Source organism: Chlamydomonas reinhardtii, chromosome 9, assembly GCF_000002595.2.
Source record: "Chlamydomonas reinhardtii strain CC-503 cw92 mt+ chromosome 9, whole genome shotgun sequence".
Classification (NCBI taxonomy): domain Eukaryota; kingdom Viridiplantae; phylum Chlorophyta; class Chlorophyceae; order Chlamydomonadales; family Chlamydomonadaceae; genus Chlamydomonas; species Chlamydomonas reinhardtii.
Genome location: NC_057012.1, coordinates 3,947,811 through 3,968,393, shown reverse-complemented (window position 1 = coordinate 3,968,393; position 20,583 = coordinate 3,947,811). Strand labels below are relative to the sequence as shown.

At 65.8% G+C, this 20,583-nt stretch overlaps 4 protein-coding genes across 4 annotated transcripts; 2 read left to right on the top strand and 2 right to left on the bottom strand.

The window, feature by feature from the left end:
- The first annotated feature begins 80 nt into the window (after positions 1–80).
- On the top strand, positions 81–2,353 carry CHLRE_09g392616v5 (uncharacterized protein). Its single transcript, XM_001694692.2, has 7 exons — positions 81–254; positions 368–490; positions 667–771; positions 914–973; positions 1,143–1,475; positions 1,680–1,743; positions 1,960–2,353. The coding sequence occupies exons 1-7, from the start codon at positions 123–125 to the stop codon at positions 2,037–2,039; spliced, it is 897 nt and encodes a 298-aa protein (XP_001694744.1). The 5' UTR covers positions 81–122; the 3' UTR covers positions 2,040–2,353.
- Positions 2,354–2,371: 18 nt separating this feature from the next.
- CHLRE_09g392579v5 (uncharacterized protein) lies at positions 2,372–5,543 on the bottom strand. The gene is made up of 5 exons (XM_001694611.2): positions 5,415–5,543; positions 5,280–5,334; positions 5,094–5,166; positions 3,279–5,006; positions 2,372–3,118 (listed from the first exon to the last, which is right to left on the bottom strand). Exons 1-5 carry the CDS (start codon positions 5,443–5,445, stop codon positions 2,939–2,941), a joined length of 2,067 nt encoding a protein of 688 aa, XP_001694663.1. The 5' UTR covers positions 5,446–5,543; the 3' UTR covers positions 2,372–2,938.
- Positions 5,544–5,683: 140 nt separating this feature from the next.
- CHLRE_09g392542v5 (uncharacterized protein) lies at positions 5,684–14,303 on the top strand. The gene is made up of 13 exons (XM_043065638.1): positions 5,684–5,963; positions 6,055–6,154; positions 6,313–6,519; positions 7,022–7,093; positions 7,251–7,329; positions 7,636–7,754; positions 7,899–8,012; positions 8,121–8,225; positions 8,362–8,534; positions 8,723–9,222; positions 9,350–12,430; positions 12,563–12,729; positions 12,910–14,303. The coding sequence occupies exons 1-13, from the start codon at positions 5,734–5,736 to the stop codon at positions 13,573–13,575; spliced, it is 5,613 nt and encodes a 1,870-aa protein (XP_042921186.1). The 5' UTR covers positions 5,684–5,733; the 3' UTR covers positions 13,576–14,303.
- An 8-nt stretch (positions 14,304–14,311) lies between these two features.
- Positions 14,312–20,583, bottom strand: CHLRE_09g392505v5 (uncharacterized protein). The gene is made up of 13 exons (XM_001694610.2): positions 20,321–20,583; positions 20,213–20,246; positions 19,844–20,085; positions 19,580–19,653; positions 19,374–19,413; positions 19,167–19,200; positions 17,127–18,970; positions 16,906–16,955; positions 16,552–16,684; positions 15,799–16,362; positions 15,493–15,653; positions 15,196–15,277; positions 14,312–15,074 (listed from the first exon to the last, which is right to left on the bottom strand). Exons 3-13 carry the CDS (start codon positions 20,060–20,062, stop codon positions 14,553–14,555), a joined length of 3,723 nt encoding a protein of 1,240 aa, XP_001694662.2. The 5' UTR covers positions 20,063–20,085; positions 20,213–20,246; positions 20,321–20,583; the 3' UTR covers positions 14,312–14,552.

The following is a 20,583-nucleotide window of genomic DNA, read 5'->3' as shown; positions in this document are numbered from 1 at the left end:
CCTAGCATGCGCCATTCGGGTTCGCACGCGTTGTGCCCCGCACAAACTGCAGCGTTTCAAGACTTGATTACAATCATTGTGTAAATTGAATTTGTTTGTGCTGTAGAAGCACACAGGGAACAATGCGTGCCGCTCTCGCGCTCCTGCTCCTCTTGCCAGCGGTCGCGCTGGCCAGCAGCGGCCAGTATGTTGGCTTCTCTGCTCCGCTTCTTGTGTGGGGCAGCAAGGGACAGGGAGCTCGCGTCTCCTATGAGGTGCGTGGTCGACTCTGCAGTTTCCTCGGTGATTTGACAAAGATTGTTGGCCTGGGCCTGGGCATGCCGTCCAAGAGCCTGATCTAAAGCTGTAACAAATTCTATTTTGTCAGGTTGTGAGTAACGTGGAGGAGGTGGCGTCTGAGCTTGTGCTGAATGCTCTGGGCAAGGAGGCTGGCAGCCACAAGCTGCAGGGCGTGGAGAGCAGCACCGTGGTTATGTTTGTAGGGAACCAGGTATGGCCCGGCTGAGCGGGTGGTAGCCCCGCCATGGAGGGCGGACCAGGGCCGGGGGTGTGTGGGCGGGGGAGTGTCGGCAAAGCCCCACAGGGGGCAGGTCGGCCAGGTGCCCGTGGTTATCCCTCATCTCCGCGACCTCAGTGGAACTGACTTACACGTCCGCAATCTTACAGCTGGACGCTGCGGACATGCGTAGCCGCACGGAGGCTGTTGATGCTCTGAGCGGGCTCATCAACGCCGCGCCTGCGTCCCTGGTCATGCCATACTCTGTCAGCAAGGTAGGGGCGAGGGCACAGGATCAGCTGCGTTCGAGGGTCCAGCCAACGGGGTACTGGTGTGCTGGAGTGCTGACCCGATGCTATTGCGTGAGCAGCCGGCATGTGTCAAACTCGGTCCGTGTGTCCGTGTGGCTGCACGCAGGGTGCTCCCATTCGCGAGAGCGTCTGCGGCAAGCTTGACACTGCTGGCGTGCAGCACGAGGTACGCTGCTGGGTACCGGGTAGTAGCTCAAGTGACGGCTTGTTTAATAACAAGTATGGTTTCAGCTTGAAGCATAGACAGTTGCTATGATGGCATCTTCCCGTCTGGTATCGTATGCGAAGTCTGGTACCGTATGCGTAAGCAGTGGGCTGCTGCATGCCCCACCCAGGTTGTGGCTTGCAAGGCGCCCTCGGAGGACCTAAAGGCGGATGTGGCTGCCGCTCTGGCGAAGGGCAACGGCGCCAAGAAGCATGTGGTGATTGTCTGCTCCAACGTCGACGCTGCCCTGGAGGGCACCAACGCGGGCCTGGCCGCTGAGGTCGAGCAGCTGCAGCAGGTCCAGGCAGCCGTTGACGCCGCTGAAATCGACAGTGTGGTTGTGTACGCCTCCCAGCCGGTCCCCCGCGCCGCAGACCTGGCTGCCCAGGCTGGCAAGCGCCGCAGCCTGCTGGCCACCTACACTGGCTTCGGGCCCTACACCAGCTGCGGCACGCTGTGCCAGGTGCGTGCGCTGGGCTTGGCCGCCAGGCCTACGGCGCGAAGCAGCGAGGTTGCTACAGCGCGATTTAGAACATCGCCGTGTATTGCTCACGAACAGGCATTTCGTTACATTGCACGAACAACTGGATACAGTAGGCTCGGTAACGGTTGTCCTCCTTGAGTTGCTGTGCCTTCAGTCTTACCGGTCCACCTTGCCGCCCTGCAGACGCAAGTCCGGTGGCTGGAGGCGATGCTGGCCATCCTGTTCATGGCCCTGGCGTCCTGCGCCGGTGAGCTGGGGCCTGTGTGCACACGTCGGGCCTTTTGGGGTCACGGTATTGGAGGGGTTTGGGGAGGCAGACTGCGCGCGGCTTTCACACGTACTTGGGCTGCCAAAGGTCGGAGCAGTGTATTCAGTGCCATGTGCAGCCCAATAGCTCTCTGTTTCTCGCCGGATTTCTACACTGCCGCGCTGAAGCTGCCTGCCGCGCACGTGCTTAATGCAGGCCTGCTTTGCCTGTACGTGCTGGACACGCCGACTCGCTTCGAGTCGGCCAAGGAGGTGGGCGCTGGGCCGCAGAACTAAGCGGCGCTGCTTAATATGACGCTGTCTGGTGTAAGGGAATGGAGAGAATTTGGCGGATGCCACTGACCAAAGCTTGCGACTACTGCGACGAAATGCGCTGCCTGACATATAAAGGTTTTAGGCGCTGATTGGGACCTGGGTTTGGATGAGCGCGGCTGATAGCTAGGGGTATGCTGTATGGCTGCCTGCACGTACGGTAGCATTGATTTGTCGATGGAACAGGCAGAAAGATGCAACGCAACATGCACAAGAGAGATGTAGTAACTGAGAGGCATCATGCGCGAATGCGGGTGTATGTGTAACCGTTGACATGTCTGACCTACTCATCCGCAAGAGCAAACCAGACGGACCAGGCCTACTGCTTCAGGAAAATGTACGGCTAGGCAGGGCTAGGCGATTGTCGCCTGCAGTCCTGCACGCGGTGCCCACATGTCCCACCTCACCCACCCATTGCCCACCTCCTTATGCAGAAGCGTTTTCCTGCCACAACGTGGGCCCTACGTTACCTGCTTCTACGCCTTGCAGCTATTCGGGATTACGAATGATAGGGGTCGGTTAGAGCCCCAAAACGTGCTACGTTCCTGCCCTGACATGACACCCCATAAATGCGAGGCTACATCATACCGGTAACCTCGCTGTGTGGCCTCACGCAACCTGCACGTTCACGGACTGCGTTCGACCTACCACATGGACAGGCTGACGTCATGTATGTTACCTTGGTTAGGCTAGCGCGCGCCCTAGACCTATCTCTACGCTAGCGTGCTTCGGGCAAACATATCCAGACTTGCACTTGGCACTTGACATGGGCTCCTGCTGTTGTCACACTTCAAACATACAATGACAACAGCGCCTTCCCTTGCATGACATTGCACCGCGGCCTCTGGGCATGACATCAAACGCTAAGCCGTAGCCACAGCTTGTGCCACGCTTGCCGTCTTCAACGCATGCGCCACATCTGACAGCCCCAATGCGGCGGCGCTGGTGGCTGCGGCGCGCGCCGTGGCCGCGTCCACAGATGCGGCGTTGCTAAGGAGGGTCTGCAGCAGGCCCTGCAGCGATGTCGCTGACTGGCCCATCACCTGCAGGCGCACGGAGCAGCACACAGGTTCAAGACGCATATTGAGCGAACACGCTTATTCAGTCAAGGTTTACTCCTACGCCGCTCGGTCCGTGTACTAGGAACGCGATTTAAGACATTACCCAGGTTGCAACTTGTGGGGCACCCACCAACCCACCCACCTGGCAGCACACGACCAGCCGCGCCACGTCCGTCGCGCGCAGTTGCGACTGGTGCTGGGCCACCTTGTCTAGCACCGCCTTGACCGCCTCCTTGTCCTCCACGCCCTGCCGCGCGCTGTAATACAGCACCTCCACAGCTAGGGGTGCGCTGCGGCAGGCGCCGGCGCGCAAGCGGTCGTCCAGCATCCGCGCCGCCGCCACCGCCAGCTGGAAATACGAGCAGCCACCTGCGTCGAGGCACCGCAGCACCGCCTGCAGCTGCTCTAGCCCAGTCGTCGAGGTCTGCAGCAGCTGCTCGGTGCGCGCCGCCACCTGGGCCAGCACCGCCTGATCGTCGTAGGCGAACGCGCCCAGGCCGCGGCAGGCCAGCGCCACCGTATCCAGCCGCTCCACGCGCGCTAGCCGCCTCACCAACGCCTCTGCCAACGTGCCCACTAGCTGCAGGTCCCGCGGGCCCCGCCGTGCGAGCACGCCGTACGCGTACAGCACCCGCGCGATGTTGACCGGCTCGGTACTGACCACCGGCTCGGCCAAGATGCCCGCCGCCACGGCGTCCATCAGTGGCGCGTGGTGGTAGCCCAGGTGCGCCAGGGACTCCAGCACGGAGGCCACCTCGGCATCGCTGCAGTTGGGCAGCGCCCTCAGCACCGCGTCGCCCAGCACCGCCGGCAGCTGGCTGTGGTGGTAGCCCAGCACACTGCAGGCCCACAGCGTGGTGGCAACGTCCTGCGGCGCCAGCAGCAGCGCCTGCGCCATCATGGTGGCGGCCAGGCTGTCGAACAGCTTGACGCGCGCCGCCGCCACGCGCGCCCGTCTCCGGCTCACCCGCGCGCCGCCCTCCCCTCCCGGCGACAGCCGCGCCAGGCCCTCCGTCTTGGCGTATGACCAGAACACGGAGGCGCATGCGGAGGGCAGCAGGAAGGCGGTGCTAGTGCTCAACAGCTGCTGCGCCACCTCATCCAGCAGCTCAGGCGTGGCCCGCCGCAGCGTGGCTAGCGCCCACACCGTCATCTGAAGCTCGCGCTGCTGCATGCTGCCCAGCCGCTCTGTCACCAGCGGCAGCAGCGCGTCCAGAAGAGGCTCGTCGTTGTGGCCCAGCTTGGCCAGCCCGTGCAGCAGCTGTGCAAAGTCCACGCCCGCCGCGTGCACGCGCAGCGGCTGCAGGTTGCCGCGCGTCACAGACATGAGCACCTGCGGAAGCGAGTCCATGCGCTCGATGACCCCATGCCGCCGCAGCTCGCCAAACGCCCATATGGAGCAAGCCGCTTGGCGCGGGAAGAAGTGCGCCACGTGCTGTGGAAGCATTGCGTCCACCCGCGCCGCCAGCCGTGCAGCCACCTCCGCGCTACCCGACCGCAGCTGCGCTCCATGCTTCCTTCGCGTGCGCGTCATGCCTGACGGCAGCACCACTGCCGACGCACTCATGTCTACCAGGTCCGCTTCCCGGTACTTGAGCAGGTGCGGCAGCCGCGCAACGGCTGCGGCCACGTGCACCGCATCGAAGCGGTCCGCATAGGTGTCCACCAGGTGCTCCAGCCGCTTTAGCGACTTGGCGGCGCGGATGGAAGCAAGCAGCTGCGTGTAGGTGGTGGGCTCCGACGTGAAATCGTCGTGCTGCGATTCCGGCACTGGCACATACTTGAGGCTGGGCTTGTTGTTCACCGCGAACCCACGCCACAGCTGCAGCGAGCGAGGCCACTGACGAAACCCGCCGATAGGCGTGTCGGGCTGTGGATATGACAGGAGGGAGGCACGACAAGCGGGTGAAATGGTCGTGGGGAAGCCTGCAGCCAGTACGCCCACCTCAGCACGCACCTGGCACTGCCGTGAGGTCGAGCATGCACCAGCGTCCGAGCCCCTAATGTTTTCGTCCGTTATCGCCACATCTCTGCAGGCACAGCTCGGGCTTTCTCAGTAAGTATTGCGTAGACGAGAGCGAACCCGTCCCGGTGAACCGAAGGCACTGGTGTGCGCGCCGCTCACTACACGCATACTTCATACCTCTCAATGCTAGCTCCAGACTCAATCAGGCTCAAAGCGCGAGCCAGGCCCCGGCCTGCGACGAGAGGAGATGCACTTATGTGATGATGCGGTCGCGGTGGCGCGCTCGCGTACCCAAAATGATCACCCACCCACCTTGACGTCTGCAGAGCAACGCGATTGACATTGTCTCCTTGCGAACCTCTCTCTAGCGCCTAGACCCAGCCCCGCAGCTGATCGCCAAAGGTGTTTACTAGCGAGCTCTCCTCATTCGGCTGTTCGGTACTTAATCCTTAATGTAAGATAATGCAGAAGTAATGTGGTTGTCCGTGAGGCCCCTCGAGTTGAGTTTCGTGCATTGAACAGTGCATGGGGCGAGTCAAACTGTCGATTACTGCCTCACTTTCTTCTGGCCTTTGATTTTTCTATCGTAGACAAATGTTGCTATCTTAGTGGTACTCGTGAGAGACAAGAAATGGGAAGGCGACGGAGTTACTCGGATTCTGAGTCTGAGACGTCGCTGAGCGGGTCGCCCAGTGCTTCAGACGCCTCAGACACGGATGACTCAGCGCAGCAGCGAGGCCGGAAGGGCGAGCAGGCGGAGCCTGGCGAGACTGAGCAAAATTGGGTTCTTTGCGACTCTTGCACAAAATGGAGGCGTGTGCCCGCACCATATGCAAACTCCTTGGATGAGGATGCATCCTGGTAAGTGCGCCGTCCATGACCCTGGGCCCAGCCTTCGCGCGCTCTTGAACGATGCTTCCATACACGTCTCTCCGATGCCCCACCGACGTAGGTACTGTGCACTCAATCCGAACAAGGCTTTTGCGAGCTGCAGTGTGCCCCAGGAGCTCACCGACGAGCAAATTGATGCTGGCGGAGACTCTGGCGGGGAGGTCAGTTAAAGGCGCCGGTCTGGCCTGGATCCCGCCCGATAACTTGCACAAATACAAATATTGATGTTGGTAGTGTCCAAGAGGCATACCGTGGCTCCAGGGCTTTCCGGGCTGCTTCCATGCGCTGACCACGCGGCCGGCTGGCTTATGGTGTGCAGAGCGAGCTGGACGAGGAGGAGGGGCTGAAGCGTCGGCGCATTCCCGCGGTGTGGCAGCTGCTGAAGGACAATGTCCTGACACACCGCAAGCGGAAGGTGCAGGACGAGGACGACATCATGATATGCCACTGCAAGCCGGTGTGGCGCGGCGGGGACGGCTGTGGGCCGGACTGTATCAATCGGATGCTTTGCATCGAGTGCGTGCCGGTAAGCAGGGTCGATGGTATGGGCTGTGCGTGCGTGGAGGGCGAGGCGGCGGCCGCGCGCGCGCGTGCGTGCGTGCGTGCGTGCGTGCGTGCGTGCGTGCGTGCGTGCGTGTGTGTGTGTGTGTGTGTGTGTGTGTGTGTGTGTGTATGTGTGTGTGCGTGCGTGCGTGCGTGTGTGTGTGTGTGTGTGTGTGTGTGTGTGTGTGTGTGTGTGTGTGTGTGTGTGCGTGTGTGTGTGTGTGTGTGTGTGTGTGTGTGTGTGTGTGTGTGTGTGTGTGTGCGCGGGGCAACCACGTCGGCCTGAGCGGGGCAGGCGCTAGAATTGTGGTGGAGGCTGCAGTCAACTGTAAACACCTTGCGGGCCTGTCCTGCTACCTCCTTGCAACATTGCAAAGTGGGTGGTTGACGGCGGCCCACACGCCACACAGCGCACGGCCAGGTCTGGGACAAGTGGTGCGGCGCCTCTCTTACCTCACCCTTTTCGATGATGCCTGAGAATACAGGGCTTTTGTCCTTCGGAGGACAAGTGCACCAACCAAATGTTCTCCAAGCGGATGTACGCCAACCTGGAGATTGTGAGTCGCGGCGTGGCGCGGCCTATGACACTGGCACGGGGTGGGGCTCTGGTGGCACCGTGGCGGGTTTGGGAGGCTTCTGCGCTGGAGAGGGGCTTGGCCTTATACATCCGTACGACTGAGCGGTGCCCTTGCTTGTGTGCGCTCCGCTCCGCAGCGGCGTGCGGGCGCCAAGGGCTTTGGGCTGTTCGCGCTGGAGGACATCAAGGCGGGCCAGTTCATCATCGAGTACATTGGTGAGCGCGGTCCAGCGGCTTGGAGGACAGGCGGGGAAGAATACCAGGACAGCGGAGGTAGCACGCCGGGGTACCGTGCGAAGGAAGGGTTCGGGGTGGTGGGAGACGGGAGAGACAGGTGGCCGAGGACGAAGGCGGGCAGGCGCAGCAAGAGGCGCTGCATGTGCTGCTGCGCCCTACGTTTGGCCTTGGCCAGGCGAGGCGACGATGCGTGGGCTAAGAGGCCGGGGTTATGACCTCGAGAGCAGGTGCTTTTGGGAATTGACGGCAGGCTGACTGGTGCCTGTGGCCCGCCCTGTCTTACAGGCGAGGTGTTGGAGGAGGACGAGTACCAGCGGCGCAAGGAGTACTACATGTCTGTGGGGCAGCGCCACTACTACTTCATGAACATCGGGAACGGGGAGGTCATCGACGCCTGCCGCAAGGTGCGGAGCCGCACGGGCTGGTGCACTTGCAGGCGCATGTAGCAGGGCGGACTCGGAATGGAAGGCTGGGGTGGCCGCAATAGAAGCACCGGATGTGTGCCGGCAGACCGATACCTTGACCGCAATGCTCCTTCGGCGGCACAGGGCAACATCTCGCGCTTCATCAACCACTCATGTGAGCCCAACTGCGAGACGCAAAAATGGCTGGTGCACGGCGAGCTGGCCATCGGGCTGTTTGCGGTGCGGGACATCCCGAAGGTGCGGTCGTGCCAGTGGCAGCGGTAATCGCGGAGCGGAACGAGCGGGACTGCTGCAGTGAGTCGTGGCAGCCAGGGAGTTGCTGACATATGGACGGTGTGGCCGCAGGACACGGAGCTGACATTCGACTACAACTTTGAGCGCTACGGCGACAAGCCCATGCGCTGCTACTGCAAGTCCGGGGGCTGCCGCAAGTTTATTGGCGGGACGCAGGTGGGAGCGGCGCCGGTCTAGCGGAGCCTGCAGTTCCGGAGGCGCTGTGTCGGGGGCAGGGCTCTGTGCGGACTGCAGACTGCGAAGTCCTGGAGTCCAGAGCTGAACCGCCATGCTGTTGCCTGGCCCGCTGCAGGACAACTTCGACGTGTCGCTGCTGCCCGCGGTGGAGACGGTGGAGGACGCCACGCACGACTGGCCGCCCATCATGCTGGGCGAGACGGACATGGACCCCAACATGCGCATGCTGCTGGACTGGCGCGTGGGGACGCGGGTGGACAGGCCTAAGGAAATGGGCATGGTCACGCGGTGAGCTGGAGTGCCGGGGCCGGACGGCTGCTGGCGTCTTGCTGACGGATGGCAGGCGTGGAGGAGGATATGGGGTTGGAACTGCAAAGCGGAGTAGGAGGGGCAGGCAGGGATCTGATTCGCGCCCGACCGAATGGACAATTGACAGGTTGTTGGCCCTTTTTTGGCCACCCGCTCTTATGTGACAGGTTGGAGCGGCTGTGCAAGGCGCGCAACGTGAACTGGACGGTGGACTACTTCTACAACCCCACGTTCGTGCCAGTGCAGAAGCAGAGCGCGCAGCCGCTCATCCTGCCGCCGGAGCTGCCGACAGCGCAGGCGGTGACGGGCAAAGGCGCTGGAGCGGCGCAGCAGCAGACGTCGGGTGGCAGCGGCAAGGCGGAGAAGGACAAGCCGGGGGCGGACTCGACGCCCGCGCCGTCCACGGCGAAGAGCAAGCAGCAGCGCAAGGCGGAGAAGGCGGCAGCCACCGCCACGGCGGGCAAGGGCAAGGCCAGCGCGGCCAAGCAGGATAAACAGGACAAGCAGCGGGCGGAAGGGGGTGCGGCGGCTGTGTCCAAGCTGCAGCTGGAGGATGGCGCGGCGGCGGGGCCTGGGCCAGGCAGCCTGGCGCAGGCCATGGCGGGGACACCGCAATTCCGCGGGCCCAAGGCTCTCTTTAAGCAATGGAAGATCATGCAGCAGCAAGGTGAGGCCAGTGGACGGCTGGCCGGGACCGCGGGTGGTAGAGAGTTTGTATCGTACTCCCAGAGCTGACCATGGTAGGTGGAGCACGGGCTGTAGTATGCAACAAACGATCTGTCCCCTGCTTGCAGATGCCACGCCAGCTCCAGCTGTGGAGGAGAAGCCCGCGGCGGCGCCGTCCTCCCCGCCCTCGCCGCGCTCGCCGCGGTCGCAGTCGCCGTCGCCTTCCCAGCGGTCTGGCGGGGCAGACGCGGAAGCGGGCCTGGAGGACGAGGACGCGGAGGTGGAGGTGCGCGCAGCGGCGGCGGCCGCGGCCAAGCATGCACCGCTGCGCAAGCGGTTAAAACGGTTACCGGTGAAGAAGCCGCCGCCACCAGCGCCAGTGCCGGAGGCGCCGCAGCAGCAGAACGGCTCCGCTGCCAAGGCGTCTGCGCGCAAGCAGTCCATGGACCGCTCAGCATCACCAGCTCGCTCGTCGTCGCCGCCGCCGGCGGGCGCCGGCCGGCCGCTGGACCGTCCCAACGCCACGGGCGGCACCAGCCGGCGTGGGTTGCGCAGTGAGATTGACCGCCGCCTGGATGAGGTGGTGGGCGCCACGGGGCGGCTCAAGGACCCCAGCCGGCAGAACATCATCAAGGTGCTGCGCCTGTTCAACCTGTGCGACATGGGCCACCCCAACCGCACCTTTGGCGCCGCCGCCGGCGGCCGCTACCTCAACGGCGGCCGCATGGGCTTTGGCGACGACGGCGGCCCGGGCGCGTCTTCGGCGGGCATGACGGCGCGGCAGCGCGCGCGCATGGCGGACCTGTCGCTGCTGCTGGACGTGGTGCTCAAGACCACCAGCAGCGCGGCCAAGAAGGACTTTGTGACGTGCGGCCTGCTGACGCAGCTGCACCAGGCCATGGGGCGCAACACGGGCAAGGAGTACTGCGTCATCCTGCGCAAGGTGCTGCGCGTGGTGGAGGCGCTGCCGCTGGAGGCCAACGACGTGTACTCCGTGCGATCCGCGCACGGCAACTTCGCCGACATGCTGCGGCAGCTGTCCACCAACGCGGATTACGACGTGCGCACCAAGGCGGCGGCGCTGCTGAAGAAGTTCCCGCCGTCGGCGGTGACGGACCAGCGGCTGCTGCAGCTGATGGCGGCGCCGCCGGTGCGGTTCGGCGGCATGGGGCGGCCCGGCATGGGCGGCATGGGCATGGGCGGCATGGGGCGCTTCCCGAGCATGATGCAGCAGCAGATGATGCAGCAACAGATGATGCAGCAGCAGATGCTCAAGCAGCAGCAGATGATGCGGATGAAGGAGGCGCAGGCGGCGGCCGCGGCGGCGGCAGCTGCAGCCAATGCGGGCGGGCTGCCGCCGCCGCCGCCCCTGGGGGGCGGCGCTGCTGGCTCGGCATCGGGCGAGGGTGGCGCGGGCGGGGGCGGCTCGGCCGACCCCGCCCTGGCCCGCACCTCCAGCACCGCCTCCTTCGGCGAGGGCGACCCTTCGGAGCTGGATGGCATGGGCGGCGGGCCCATGGGCCTGCCGCCGCTGGGGCCGGGCGCGGCGCGGCAGCGCATGATGGCGGCGGCGGCGGCCATGGGCGGCGGGCGGCCGGGCATGATGCGGAACATGGGGCCTGGGCGACAGGGCATGGGGCCCATGGGCATGGGGCCAGGCATGGGCATGATGGGCAACGGCATGGGCCCAGGCGGGCGGCCGGGGATGGGCATGATGGGCATGGGCCCCATGGGCATGGGGCCCTCGCCGCTGGGGCTGCCGCCGCGGCCGCCCTCGCCCGCCAGCGCGGAGGCCTACGCTGGCTACGGCAGCGGCGCCGGCGGCGACGACGCCAGCGGCAGCGCGGCCAAGCGGCGCAAGTACAGCCACACCGGGCTGGACGGCGCCGACGCGTCATCCTTTGGCGGCCCGCTGCCCGGCCCGCCGCCGCGGCACCCCTACATGGGCGGCCAGCAGGGCTACGGCTTGCACCACGGCTACCCGGGCAGCTACTACGGCCGTGACGGGATGGACATGGACCGAGAGCCGCCCGGGCCGCCGCCGCTGCCGCCCGACCTGCCGCTGCCGCCGCCGCCGCCGCTGCTGGGCGGGCTGTACGGCCGCAGCTCCTCCGAGGAGCGGGACCTGCTGGGGCTGGGGCTGGCGGACCTGCCCGAGCGCCTGGGCGTGGAGCAGGTGTTTGCGCTGGCGCGGCCGCGTCCGCGGCCGCCGTTGCTGCCGCCGCTGCAGGGCACGCTGCAGCCGGAGCGGCACCTGCACGGCCAGCTCACAGACATCGTGGCGCTGTTTGCGCTGGGGCTGTATGGGTCCGGCAACAGCGCCTGGGGGCCCAGGCCCGGGGCGGCTGGCGCTGCCGCGTCCGGGGCCGTGGCGGCGGCCGAAGGGCAGGAGGAGAAGGGCAAGGAGAGGGCGAAGGAGGGGGCGACAGGGTCTCGGGAAAAGGACACTGGCGCGGCGGCGGCGAACGGCGGCGACAAGGAGAAGTCGAAGGGCGATGAGGGGGCAGCCAGTGCTGCTGGCGGCGGCGGCGAGGAGGGCGAGGCGGCAGCGACCGTTGCGGCTGTGGATCAGGGTGACGCGGCCTCCAGTCTGTCTGACATGACCGCGTGCTGCTGCTGGTCGCCGCTGGTGGCGGTGGATGGCGCAGATGTTGCCATGTCACCCCTGGTGGAGACGGCGGCGGCCGGGACCAACGAGGCTCTACCGCCGCCGCCGCCCCTTCCGCTACCGCCCGGTGTCAGCGGCAACGCCAACGGGCCGCCGCTGGGCGAGGGCGGCGTGCCGCTGCGGCCGCTGCGCACCACGTCAACGATGGGCGTGGCCGCTGCAGCGGGGCCGAGTCCCTACCACACCAACTCGCCTGCCGCGTACGGCGGCCGGGACGGGCCGGCGCCGGCGGGGCTGCCCACCGGCACCAACTCCACCAACTCCACGCCTACTGTGGCGGGTTTCGGTGGGGCGGGCGGGCTGGGCGGGCCAGCGGCAGCGACAGCGACAGCGGCAGCGGCAGGTGGCAGCGCACTGCCGCCTGTGGTACCCATCAGTTCGCTGAGCGACTGGCGGATGCCCGGCGGCGCGGCGGATGCGGCCGGGGCAGCGGCTGCGGGCGGCGCAACGCCTGCGGTGGCGCGCGCGTCACCGCACGCCTCGCCTGAGCACCAGGGCGCGGCGGCAGGCGGGGCAGCTGGGCAGGAGGAGAACATCGACGGTGAGGACGCGCTGCTGGTCTTGTCTAGCTCGCGTGTGTTGTTATCCCTTGCCAAACCACACTGAGTGTATGGGTCTGCTTCTAACTACTAAGGCCTCTCCCAATGCTTGCCGCGCTGGCGCACCACCACAGAGTGGCTGCGGCCGGTGTCCACCTCGCACCTGGAGGTGTGGGAGGAGCCGGACAGCTCCTTTGAGGCCTACGTGGCGGACATGGTGCGGCACCGCCTGGGCAAGTACATGCAGCCAGAGCACCCCAGCCGCGTGTCGGTGCAGGAGGCCACAGCGCTGCGCGCAAAGGTGAGAGGCTGAGAGGAGCAGCGCTGCTACCGCCATCGTGGCAGCCGGAGCTTCTAGCTGCCATTGCAACAACTGTGAATGCATCCCACGGGCTTAAATCTTGACTTGCTTGCGTTCGTCCGTCCGAGTGTGTATGTTCCTCACCACGAGCGCGCCGCTGGTTTGCACCCCGTGCCACAGGTGTACCGGGAGGTGGTGGCCAAGGAGCGGCGCGCCTGGGAGGAGCGGCGCAGCGCGGGTGTGTTCAAGCCCATCGAGCGCCACAAGCTGGAGTCCAACCTCAAGGAGTTCGTGCGCTCCACCATCAAGCGCATGCGCGACCGGGAGAAGGAGAAGGGCGGCGTGCCGGCGCCCGCCGCCGCCACGCCGGTACTCCACGGCGGACAACACCACTCGCACGGCTCCCATCGACACGGCGGAGGGCATGGCGGGGCAGCCGCTGGGCAAGGCGCAAACCCACCGACGCAGGTCACCTCGCCATCGGCGCCAGCGGTGACGCCGGCTGCAGCAAAACCGGTTGCAGCGGCTCTGCCGCCGGCAGCACCAGCTGCAGGCCAGGCGCCCAGTGCGTCACTGCCGCCGCGGCCGTCTGCACCGCTCGTGCCAGAGGCGACTGAAGCGGCCATTGCGACCGCAGAGGCGCCGACGCCTGCTACGGCCCATCCGGTTGTTGCGGCAGCGGAGCCTGCGGCACAGCCAGCAGAGCAGAGCAATGGCGGTGATGTGGTCGCGCCGGGTGACCATGTAATGGGCGAGGTTGAGGAGGAGCCGCTCACGCCGCCGGAGGAGGAAACCCGTGCAGAGGCCGCTGCGGTTCGGGATGTGGTGATGGCGGTGGGGAGCTAGGGTCGAGTGAGTTTCAATTGCATGTGAATAGTGTCGCGGAGTGCACAGTATTGGAGGGCATCGGAAGTGGTAGCCAATCATGCGCTGTATAAGATTTTAAAACAGAGTGCAGACGGCGGCAGCTTTCGGGAGTGCAGGATTCGGGTGATTACGGTAGTGGCTTCCTTACATTGGCAACAGCACGCATTCTTTGCGTGCGTGACACATGTGTGGTGATGTACGTGGCGTGTGCGCGTTGCCGCTTGGGTACCGCATGACACAGTCCTTCGCGCTCTGACTTCACGCTTCTGCTGCGCAAGTGTGTTTTACGTGTGCGCGCGAGTACATAGAGCGCACTTGGATGTTGTTCGCTGGGTGTCCTGGCTTGCGCGTATGGAAGGGACGCAAGCATAATTTTGGTTCGTGTGCATGTGGAAGACACATTGTGGCTGCGCACGGGACCAGTGCCGTGCGCACATGTCGGACATCTGGCTCGTATGTCGGGGTGAGACAACTACTTTGACTCCTGTGCACTGTCGTCCACAAGGGATGCATGCGGCACACCGCTGGGTGACCGTCGAGAAGTGTTTTGGACTGATGACAGCAGTTAAGGTAGTGTGACAAGAAGACCTCAACTTGCCAACCTGCTGTACAGATGCATCACGAGCAAGCATGGGCGAATGCGGTGGCTGTGGGAAGTATTGTGGGTGTGGCGTGTGGCGCGGGCTTGCATGTAACTCAAGTATGAACAGTATGAAAGAGCTGGCCCAACAGCAACCAACATGTGCCTGCTCCAAGTTCGCCCTCAAACGAAACACATGCAGCTACGCTTTCCTGCCCCTTGCCATGTTCCATCACGAGCATGCAGCTGCAGAGCCTACTCGTAGCTCCTCTGCGTGTTAGGGATCCCACCGTTGGTCCGTGAAGCCGTATCTATGCCACTGATGCTGTGGTGCTTCGTATCGTCCATACTGCCACGGCCGGGCCGTGGCTCCGTACTACTCAGCGCCCTCCTCAACCACACCATCCACGCCAGCCGCCGCCCATTCCCTCGCCCCACGCCGCGCATTGCGGCGGCGCACGCCCTGCCGAGTCACCGCCTCCGCAGTCACCGCTGCCGCCGCTGCTGCCGTCGCCGCTGCCGCCGCGACACCTCTGCTGACCACCTCCGCGCCGCCCTCCAGCAGGCTGGACGCGCCTCGTGCCAGTGACGCCAGAACCGAGGTGGAGCGCGTGGGAGCAGCTGCACCCGACCTCGTGCGCCTCGCCCGCAGCTGCCGTGAGCCGCCGCCAGTGGAGGTTGACGCCCCGGCGCCTCCGGCTCCAGCTGCGCCGCCGCCACCACCCACCTCGTCGCCGCTGCTGCTGGCGCCCGAGTCCCAGCCCTGGTCCAGGTCCGCGGCGGCGGCGCCGGAGCTGGGGCCCGCGGCGTCTGCCTCCGCGTCCTCCTGCACTCGCAGGGCGTCCCGCGCCTGCCTGCGCCGCGCCGCCTTGGATTCCGCCCGCAGCCGCCAGTGCACCTGTCGACCGCGCCATACCACACACGCGCCATACAAATAAGTGCTGCTCATGTATACCTCATTCCGAGCTTGGAGCGCGATTGAGTGAAGCAAGCAAAGGCCGAAGTCAATCTACACTCACCCAGTCATCTATGGCCCGGCTCAGATCGTCATTGGGCAGGAGGCTGTACGAGCGTAGCGGCGTGTTGGACTTGGGGTCGCGCCTGGCGGTCAGCAGCAGCAGCAGCAGCAGGCGGCAGGCGGCAGGAGCAGAAGGAAAGACGTCAATGGTACGAGCGCCGAGGAGCGGCCGCTTCAATAGGTGCCCAACAAACTGGCGACAACAAGGCAGGGAGCAAGCTTCGTTGGTGCACAACAAGCAGCACCGCCATGTCAGCCGGTACAGACAGCGCCACAAGACCGGAGACCAGCAACGCACATTTGAGACGCCAGCCACTGCTGGATGGCGGCGCGCTCGTAGGTGGGCGCAGAGGGCAGGTCGGGCGACACAAGCATGGCGGGCTGCTGCATGAGCCCCTGGGTGATGGCGCACGTGAAGCCCCTGGGCACATCCTCCCAGTCCGCGACCTCGGGTGGCAGCTGCGGGCGGATGAACAGAGGGGACAGCGCGGGTTGGTTGAGGCGCGGCAGCACACCCAAAGGCAAAGAAGACAACGTGCTGGACGAGTCCCTGTAGGCGTGTCCAGCTGGCATCACACGGCGTGATGCTGTGCGTGAGGCGCACCTGCAGCGGTGCCGGCCAGCGCAGCACCACGGGACCGCCTGCGCGGCCTTGCCCCTGGGCCGCGTCCTCGTCCTCCTCATCACTGTCGTACTCCAGCTCCTCCTCCGCCGCAGCCCCCTCCTCGCCGCCCGCTGCACCCGCCACCGCCCCGCCTGCGGCATCGCCCAGCCGCAGATGCCGGTCCACCGGCGGCGCCACCTGAGCCTGCATCGCCGCCGCCAGCTCTCCGCCCGGCCCGAAGCCGCCGCCGGCGGCACCTCCGTCCGCGCCTGTCTCAGCACCCGCACCCGCACCCGCACCCGCTGCGCCGGCGCCACCTGCAGCGGCCGCTGCCGCATGCTCCCGCCGCTGCGCCTCCGCCGCCAGGGCTGCCGCCAGTGCGGGCGCCTCCTCCAGCATGGCGGCCGCCACAGCCGCGCGCGCGGGCGGCCCCAGCCCGCTGTCCATGATGGCAGTCAGCAGCAGGCGGCAGCCGGCCGGCAGGGCTGCGGGGTCGGCGCCCTCCACCACCGACAGCAGCATCAGGTGGTAGCCGCCCTCATGGCGCCGCACGCGCCGGGCCACCTGGGCAGCACGGGGCAGGGCATGACTGGCTTCAAAGTTGAACCCTACATGTCGTGCCTAACGCGCCCTAGGTATATGCCCAAGCACCAACTAGAAATGGTTGCAATAATCGCAGGCCTTTCTTCTTTCTGTGGGGCTGCAGAACTAGCAATCCAGGTGTAAGGCCCAGCAGATAGATGATGTTCGCACCCGCAGCAGCGCCGCTGATGCCCGCGCCGCGACGTCGCTGTTGCCTGCCCCCAGCACGCCCACGCTGTACACCAGCGGCAGCAGCAGTGCCACGTCCAGAGCGGAAGCCGGCAGCGCCATGCGCAGTAGCGGCCTGCAGGAGCAGCAGCAGTTGAGAGTCGCTTGTATTGAGTATGCACTCCACTGTATCGTGAATCGTAAATGAGCGGCATGCACCAGGTTTCCGAAACGCCTCAGACCAGCGCAAAGCACAGAGCTTGCAGCACACAGAATGAGGACCCAGCGGGCGAAGCAGAGCAAGCCCCACTGCCTGGGCCAGATGGCACTCTATGTTGCAGAACCCCCAAAGCTCACAGCAGCACGAAGTGGGTGATGTTCCAGGAGAGCAACGCCTCCCGCTGGGGCTGAGGCGCACACAGGAAGAACAGCAAGTCATGAGGCCGGTCAGCATAGCGATTTAGGTTCGCGTGCACAAGAGGCCAACCACATTGCGTGCACGTAGCCCTACCACACACGGCCTTCCGGCCGCCCGCCTGTCCCCACCCCCCATCCCACCCCACCCCACCCACGCACACCTGCACCAGGCCCTCATACAGCACCCGCCACGCCGCCAGCCGCCGGCGCGGCCAGGGCCGGCGCGGCCGCCTCAGCGACGCCAGCTCCGCCGCCACCCGGCTCCACAGCTGCAGGTCGCAGAACGTCATAAGCCCACCCGCCAGCAGCATCAGCTGCGTGCCCACGTGCAGCAGCGGCATCCGCCCCAGCCACGCCGCCAGCAGCCGCACCGCCGTGCCCACGTGCCCAGCCCCGGCCTCGGCGCCGTCCCACGCGCCCAAGCTGAACACGCCTGAGCTGCCGCCCGGCATGGCTGCCGCCGCCTGCGGCGCCGGCCCCACGCCGGGCGCGCCCAGCAGCAGCGCCGGCGGCGGGTTGGACAGCAGTAGCACGTACCGCGCCAGCATGGCGTGCGGCAGCACCAACCAGCCCGCCAGCTCGGCGGCCTTGGGCATCATGCGGCGCAGCAGCTCCACCGGCGGCAGCCCCAGCGGGGAGGCCTCCACCTCCCGCACGTGGTCAGCCAGCTCGGCGCGCTGAGGCGGCCGCACGAAGATAACGTTGCGGCACACCGAGCTGCCGGCAGCCGTGTCGCGGGGGCCGCCGGTGGCGCCGCGGCGGCGCTGCCGCCGACCGGCGCGGCCTGCGCCGGTACCTGTCCCGGCACGGCCGCGCCCTGCGCCGGCGGCTGTGGTGCGATTGCTTGCTGCAGTCGCTGCATCTATGTTGTTTGGTTGGGCTGGTGCGCCGGTGCTATTTATTGCCTCGCTGCCAGCTACTGTGCCCTCAGCAGCAGCCGCACACGAGCCGTTCTCACCCTCGCCCACGGCGGCGCAGCTGGCTGTCACTGCATCGGTTGCCGGCGGTGCCGGAGCGCGGCATCGCTGCGAAGACTGGCCGCCACCAGCGGCAGCGCTCATGTTGGTATCTGCTCCACAGTTCTCAGCGCCGTCCTCGCCGGCAGACGGTGCTGGCTCTGGCGTTTGCGACTGCTCGGGTGAAGGCTGCTGCGCCTCTGAGGGCTCTGACGTCTCTGAGGACTCCGTGTCCGAGGCCGGCGCCGTCGTAGCAGCAGGCTTCGGTGCCGCTGTGTTCAAATTCAGCAGCGGCATGCGGCCCCGCGCCTCCAGCACCACACACCGGAACGGCCGCATCGGCTCCGCGTCCGCCCCGCCCCACCGGCGCTTCTTGGCGCCGATGCCGCTAGCCGCGCCGCCCCGCGCGCGCTTGCCAGCCGGCCGCAATGGCGTGGCACCAGCACCAGCGCCAGCTGCTGCCGGCGCCGGCAACACGTCACCGGCTGCTGTTGGTTTGCCGGCTCCTTCCTGGCCGGCGCCTGCCGCAACCGCCTCGCCGCCCGCATGACTGTCACTATTAGCGCCGGCACTGCCGCCTGCTGCCGCATCAAGGGCCGCCTGCGCGGCAGCGGCGGTCGGGTCCTCCGCCACAACATCCACGCGGTCGGCCTCGCCGTTTAGCCCTTGCGTCAGCGCCGGTGGCTGTGCTGCTTCCGGCACGCCCTCCGACTCAGCCGCCCCATCCTCAGGCTGGCCGCCTTCGCCGTCATCATCGCCATCGTCCTCGTCACCATCACCGTCCTCGTCCTCCTCATCCACGTCCGCGGCCCCCTCCTCGGCGTCCTCTGGCCCCTCCCCGCCCAGGCCCGAACCAGCCGCAGCACTGCGCCGCCGCCGGCCTCCACTTGTCCCATTCCCCTGCTGCTCCAAGGGCAGCCCGCCCGGCCCCCCTCCTGCAGCTGCCTGGTCTGGGTCCTGCTCTGGGTCCGCCAAGCTGCAGCGCAGCACAGCATCTGGCTCCACTCGCAGCCCCGCGGATGAGTCCGGGTCCAGAACCAGAGGCACGCCTGCGGCGACAACAGCAGCGGCAGCAATAGGAGCAACAGCAGCAGGATGCCGTAATCAACAAGGTGGATGAGGTAGGCGACAGGGGGAGGGACAGGCGGAGCAGGAGCGGTCACTGAACGATGTGCTGGAGCTGCCACCAACATGGCACGGAAACCAACACGTCCGGTGCAACGGGTGCCGGGTCGTGTTGCCCACCTTGCGACAGGTGCGCCAGCGCGAGTGCCAGGTCCTGGTGGGGGTGAAGGTGGGCGCCGTGAACCGCACAAGAACACGCGTGCCGTCGCTGCGGAGTGTGGTTCCAAATCTTCCGATGCCATCACCGCCCTAGGTGCTACACACCGACAGGCGCCACCACCAGCCATGCACACATACGCACCCATACACGTGCACATGCGCACCCACCTCTGTGGAAGACAGCCACCAGGCGTGCAGCAGCGCCAGGCTGTAATGCAGTCGAGTAGGAATGCCAGCGGCACCAGAAGCATCAGCGAATCAAGTGTGTACAAGATTTGTGTGGAAACCTCAGGTCCAGCGCATACCCATGCCCATGCCGCCTCCGCCAGCCACTGGTGCACTGTTGCACCGTTCCCCGCGCCCGCGCTTCCCACCTGCGCGGCAGCATGAGGCCCATATGCGCGTACATGCGCAGCCGCCAGGGGTAGGCGGCGGCGAGCTTGTGGGGCTGCGTGGCAGACACGCGTGCGCACCGTGGGGGCCGCCAGAGTGGCGGAAGGCATGTAGGTTTGGGTGAGCAGGAAGGACCGGCTGGAGTGACCCAGGAAGGACGTGCCGTGTCATGTGCTGAAGATCGCATCTATCATTGATACAATTGAGCGAATGCCTTTGCACTGCATCGGGGGGCTCAATCGCACCTGCCACACCAGATGCTGTATCACCGGCCTGGGCTGCGGCGGGCGGGCGCTCTGCGGCGCGCTCGGCAGCAGGCCACCAAACCTGCCGCTCCCAGCTCCGGCCCCGCCTCCGCTGCCACCGGCAGTGTCGCTGGTGCCGCTGCCACTGCCTGCCGCTGCCTGCTGCTGTGGCTGCAGCGCTGCTGCCAGGAGCCGATTGTACAGGCTACCGTGCATCATCGTGAGGTCAAACGCCTCCGTGCCTGCACGTTGAAAGGGCAGAGGAGTTCAGCTCCAGGTAGCGCCCCTGTCTCAGTTGCTGAGCTCAATCAGGCCGTGTAGCCACATCAGGTGCACCACACAATCCCCAGAAGCACATCTCGTGCTCACAGTTGGTGGAGTCGCACTGGCATGTGCCCAGGAACTGTATCAGGGGGCAAGTTTCGGGGTTCAGCAGGTGGTTTTTGTGCTTCGGAACCACGCTTCTTCGGACAGCACCTGTGCCCATAGCTTTTGTTTGGCGCCATATTTTTGTTCCACGAAGGCCGGAAACCGCCAAAGCGTGGCTGTGTAGAAAGCGATAGTCAAGAGTATCAGGGCACAAGCTCGCCCTGGCGTCCTACGCCGGAGCAGCGATGGCATTTATTATCACGTGTGGTTTTCAACACTGAAATGCTGAAATGCGCTCCCCTGGCTCAATTATCGACAGTAGTGACCTCGCTGCCCGCTGAGGCCACTCCTAAAAGAAACGCGTTCTTATC

Coding starts and splice junctions, on each gene's coding strand:
- CHLRE_09g392542v5 (XM_043065638.1), top strand. CDS start 5,734: ATGGGAAGGCGACGGAGTTACTCGGATTCTGAGTCTGAGACGTCGCTG. Junction 7,330..7,635: donor GTTCATCATCGAGTACATTG/GTGAGCGCGGTC, acceptor CCTGTCTTACAG/GCGAGGTGTTGGAGGAGGAC. Junction 12,730..12,909: donor CCACAGCGCTGCGCGCAAAG/GTGAGAGGCTGA, acceptor CCCGTGCCACAG/GTGTACCGGGAGGTGGTGGC.
- CHLRE_09g392579v5 (XM_001694611.2), bottom strand. CDS start 5,445: ATGTCAATCGCGTTGCTCTGCAGACGTCAAG. Junction 5,335..5,414: donor GTTGCTCTGCAGACGTCAAG/GTGGGTGGGTGA, acceptor CTCTCGTCGCAG/GCCGGGGCCTGGCTCGCGCT. Junction 3,119..3,278: donor GGCTGGTCGTGTGCTGCCAG/GTGGGTGGGTTG, acceptor GTGCGCCTGCAG/GTGATGGGCCAGTCAGCGAC.
- CHLRE_09g392616v5 (XM_001694692.2), top strand. CDS start 123: ATGCGTGCCGCTCTCGCGCTCCTGCTCCTCTTGCCAGCGGTCGCGCTG. Junction 974..1,142: donor CTGCTGGCGTGCAGCACGAG/GTACGCTGCTGG, acceptor TGCCCCACCCAG/GTTGTGGCTTGCAAGGCGCC. Junction 1,476..1,679: donor GCTGCGGCACGCTGTGCCAG/GTGCGTGCGCTG, acceptor GCCGCCCTGCAG/ACGCAAGTCCGGTGGCTGGA.
- CHLRE_09g392505v5 (XM_001694610.2), bottom strand. CDS start 20,062: ATGATGCACGGTAGCCTGTACAATCGGCTCCTGGCAGCAGCGCTGCAG. Junction 19,654..19,843: donor TACAGCATCTGGTGTGGCAG/GTGCGATTGAGC, acceptor TCTGCCACGCAG/CCCCACAAGCTCGCCGCCGC. Junction 16,363..16,551: donor CATCAGCGGCGCTGCTGCGG/GTGCGAACATCA, acceptor CGTGCTGCCCAG/GTGGCCCGGCGCGTGCGGCG.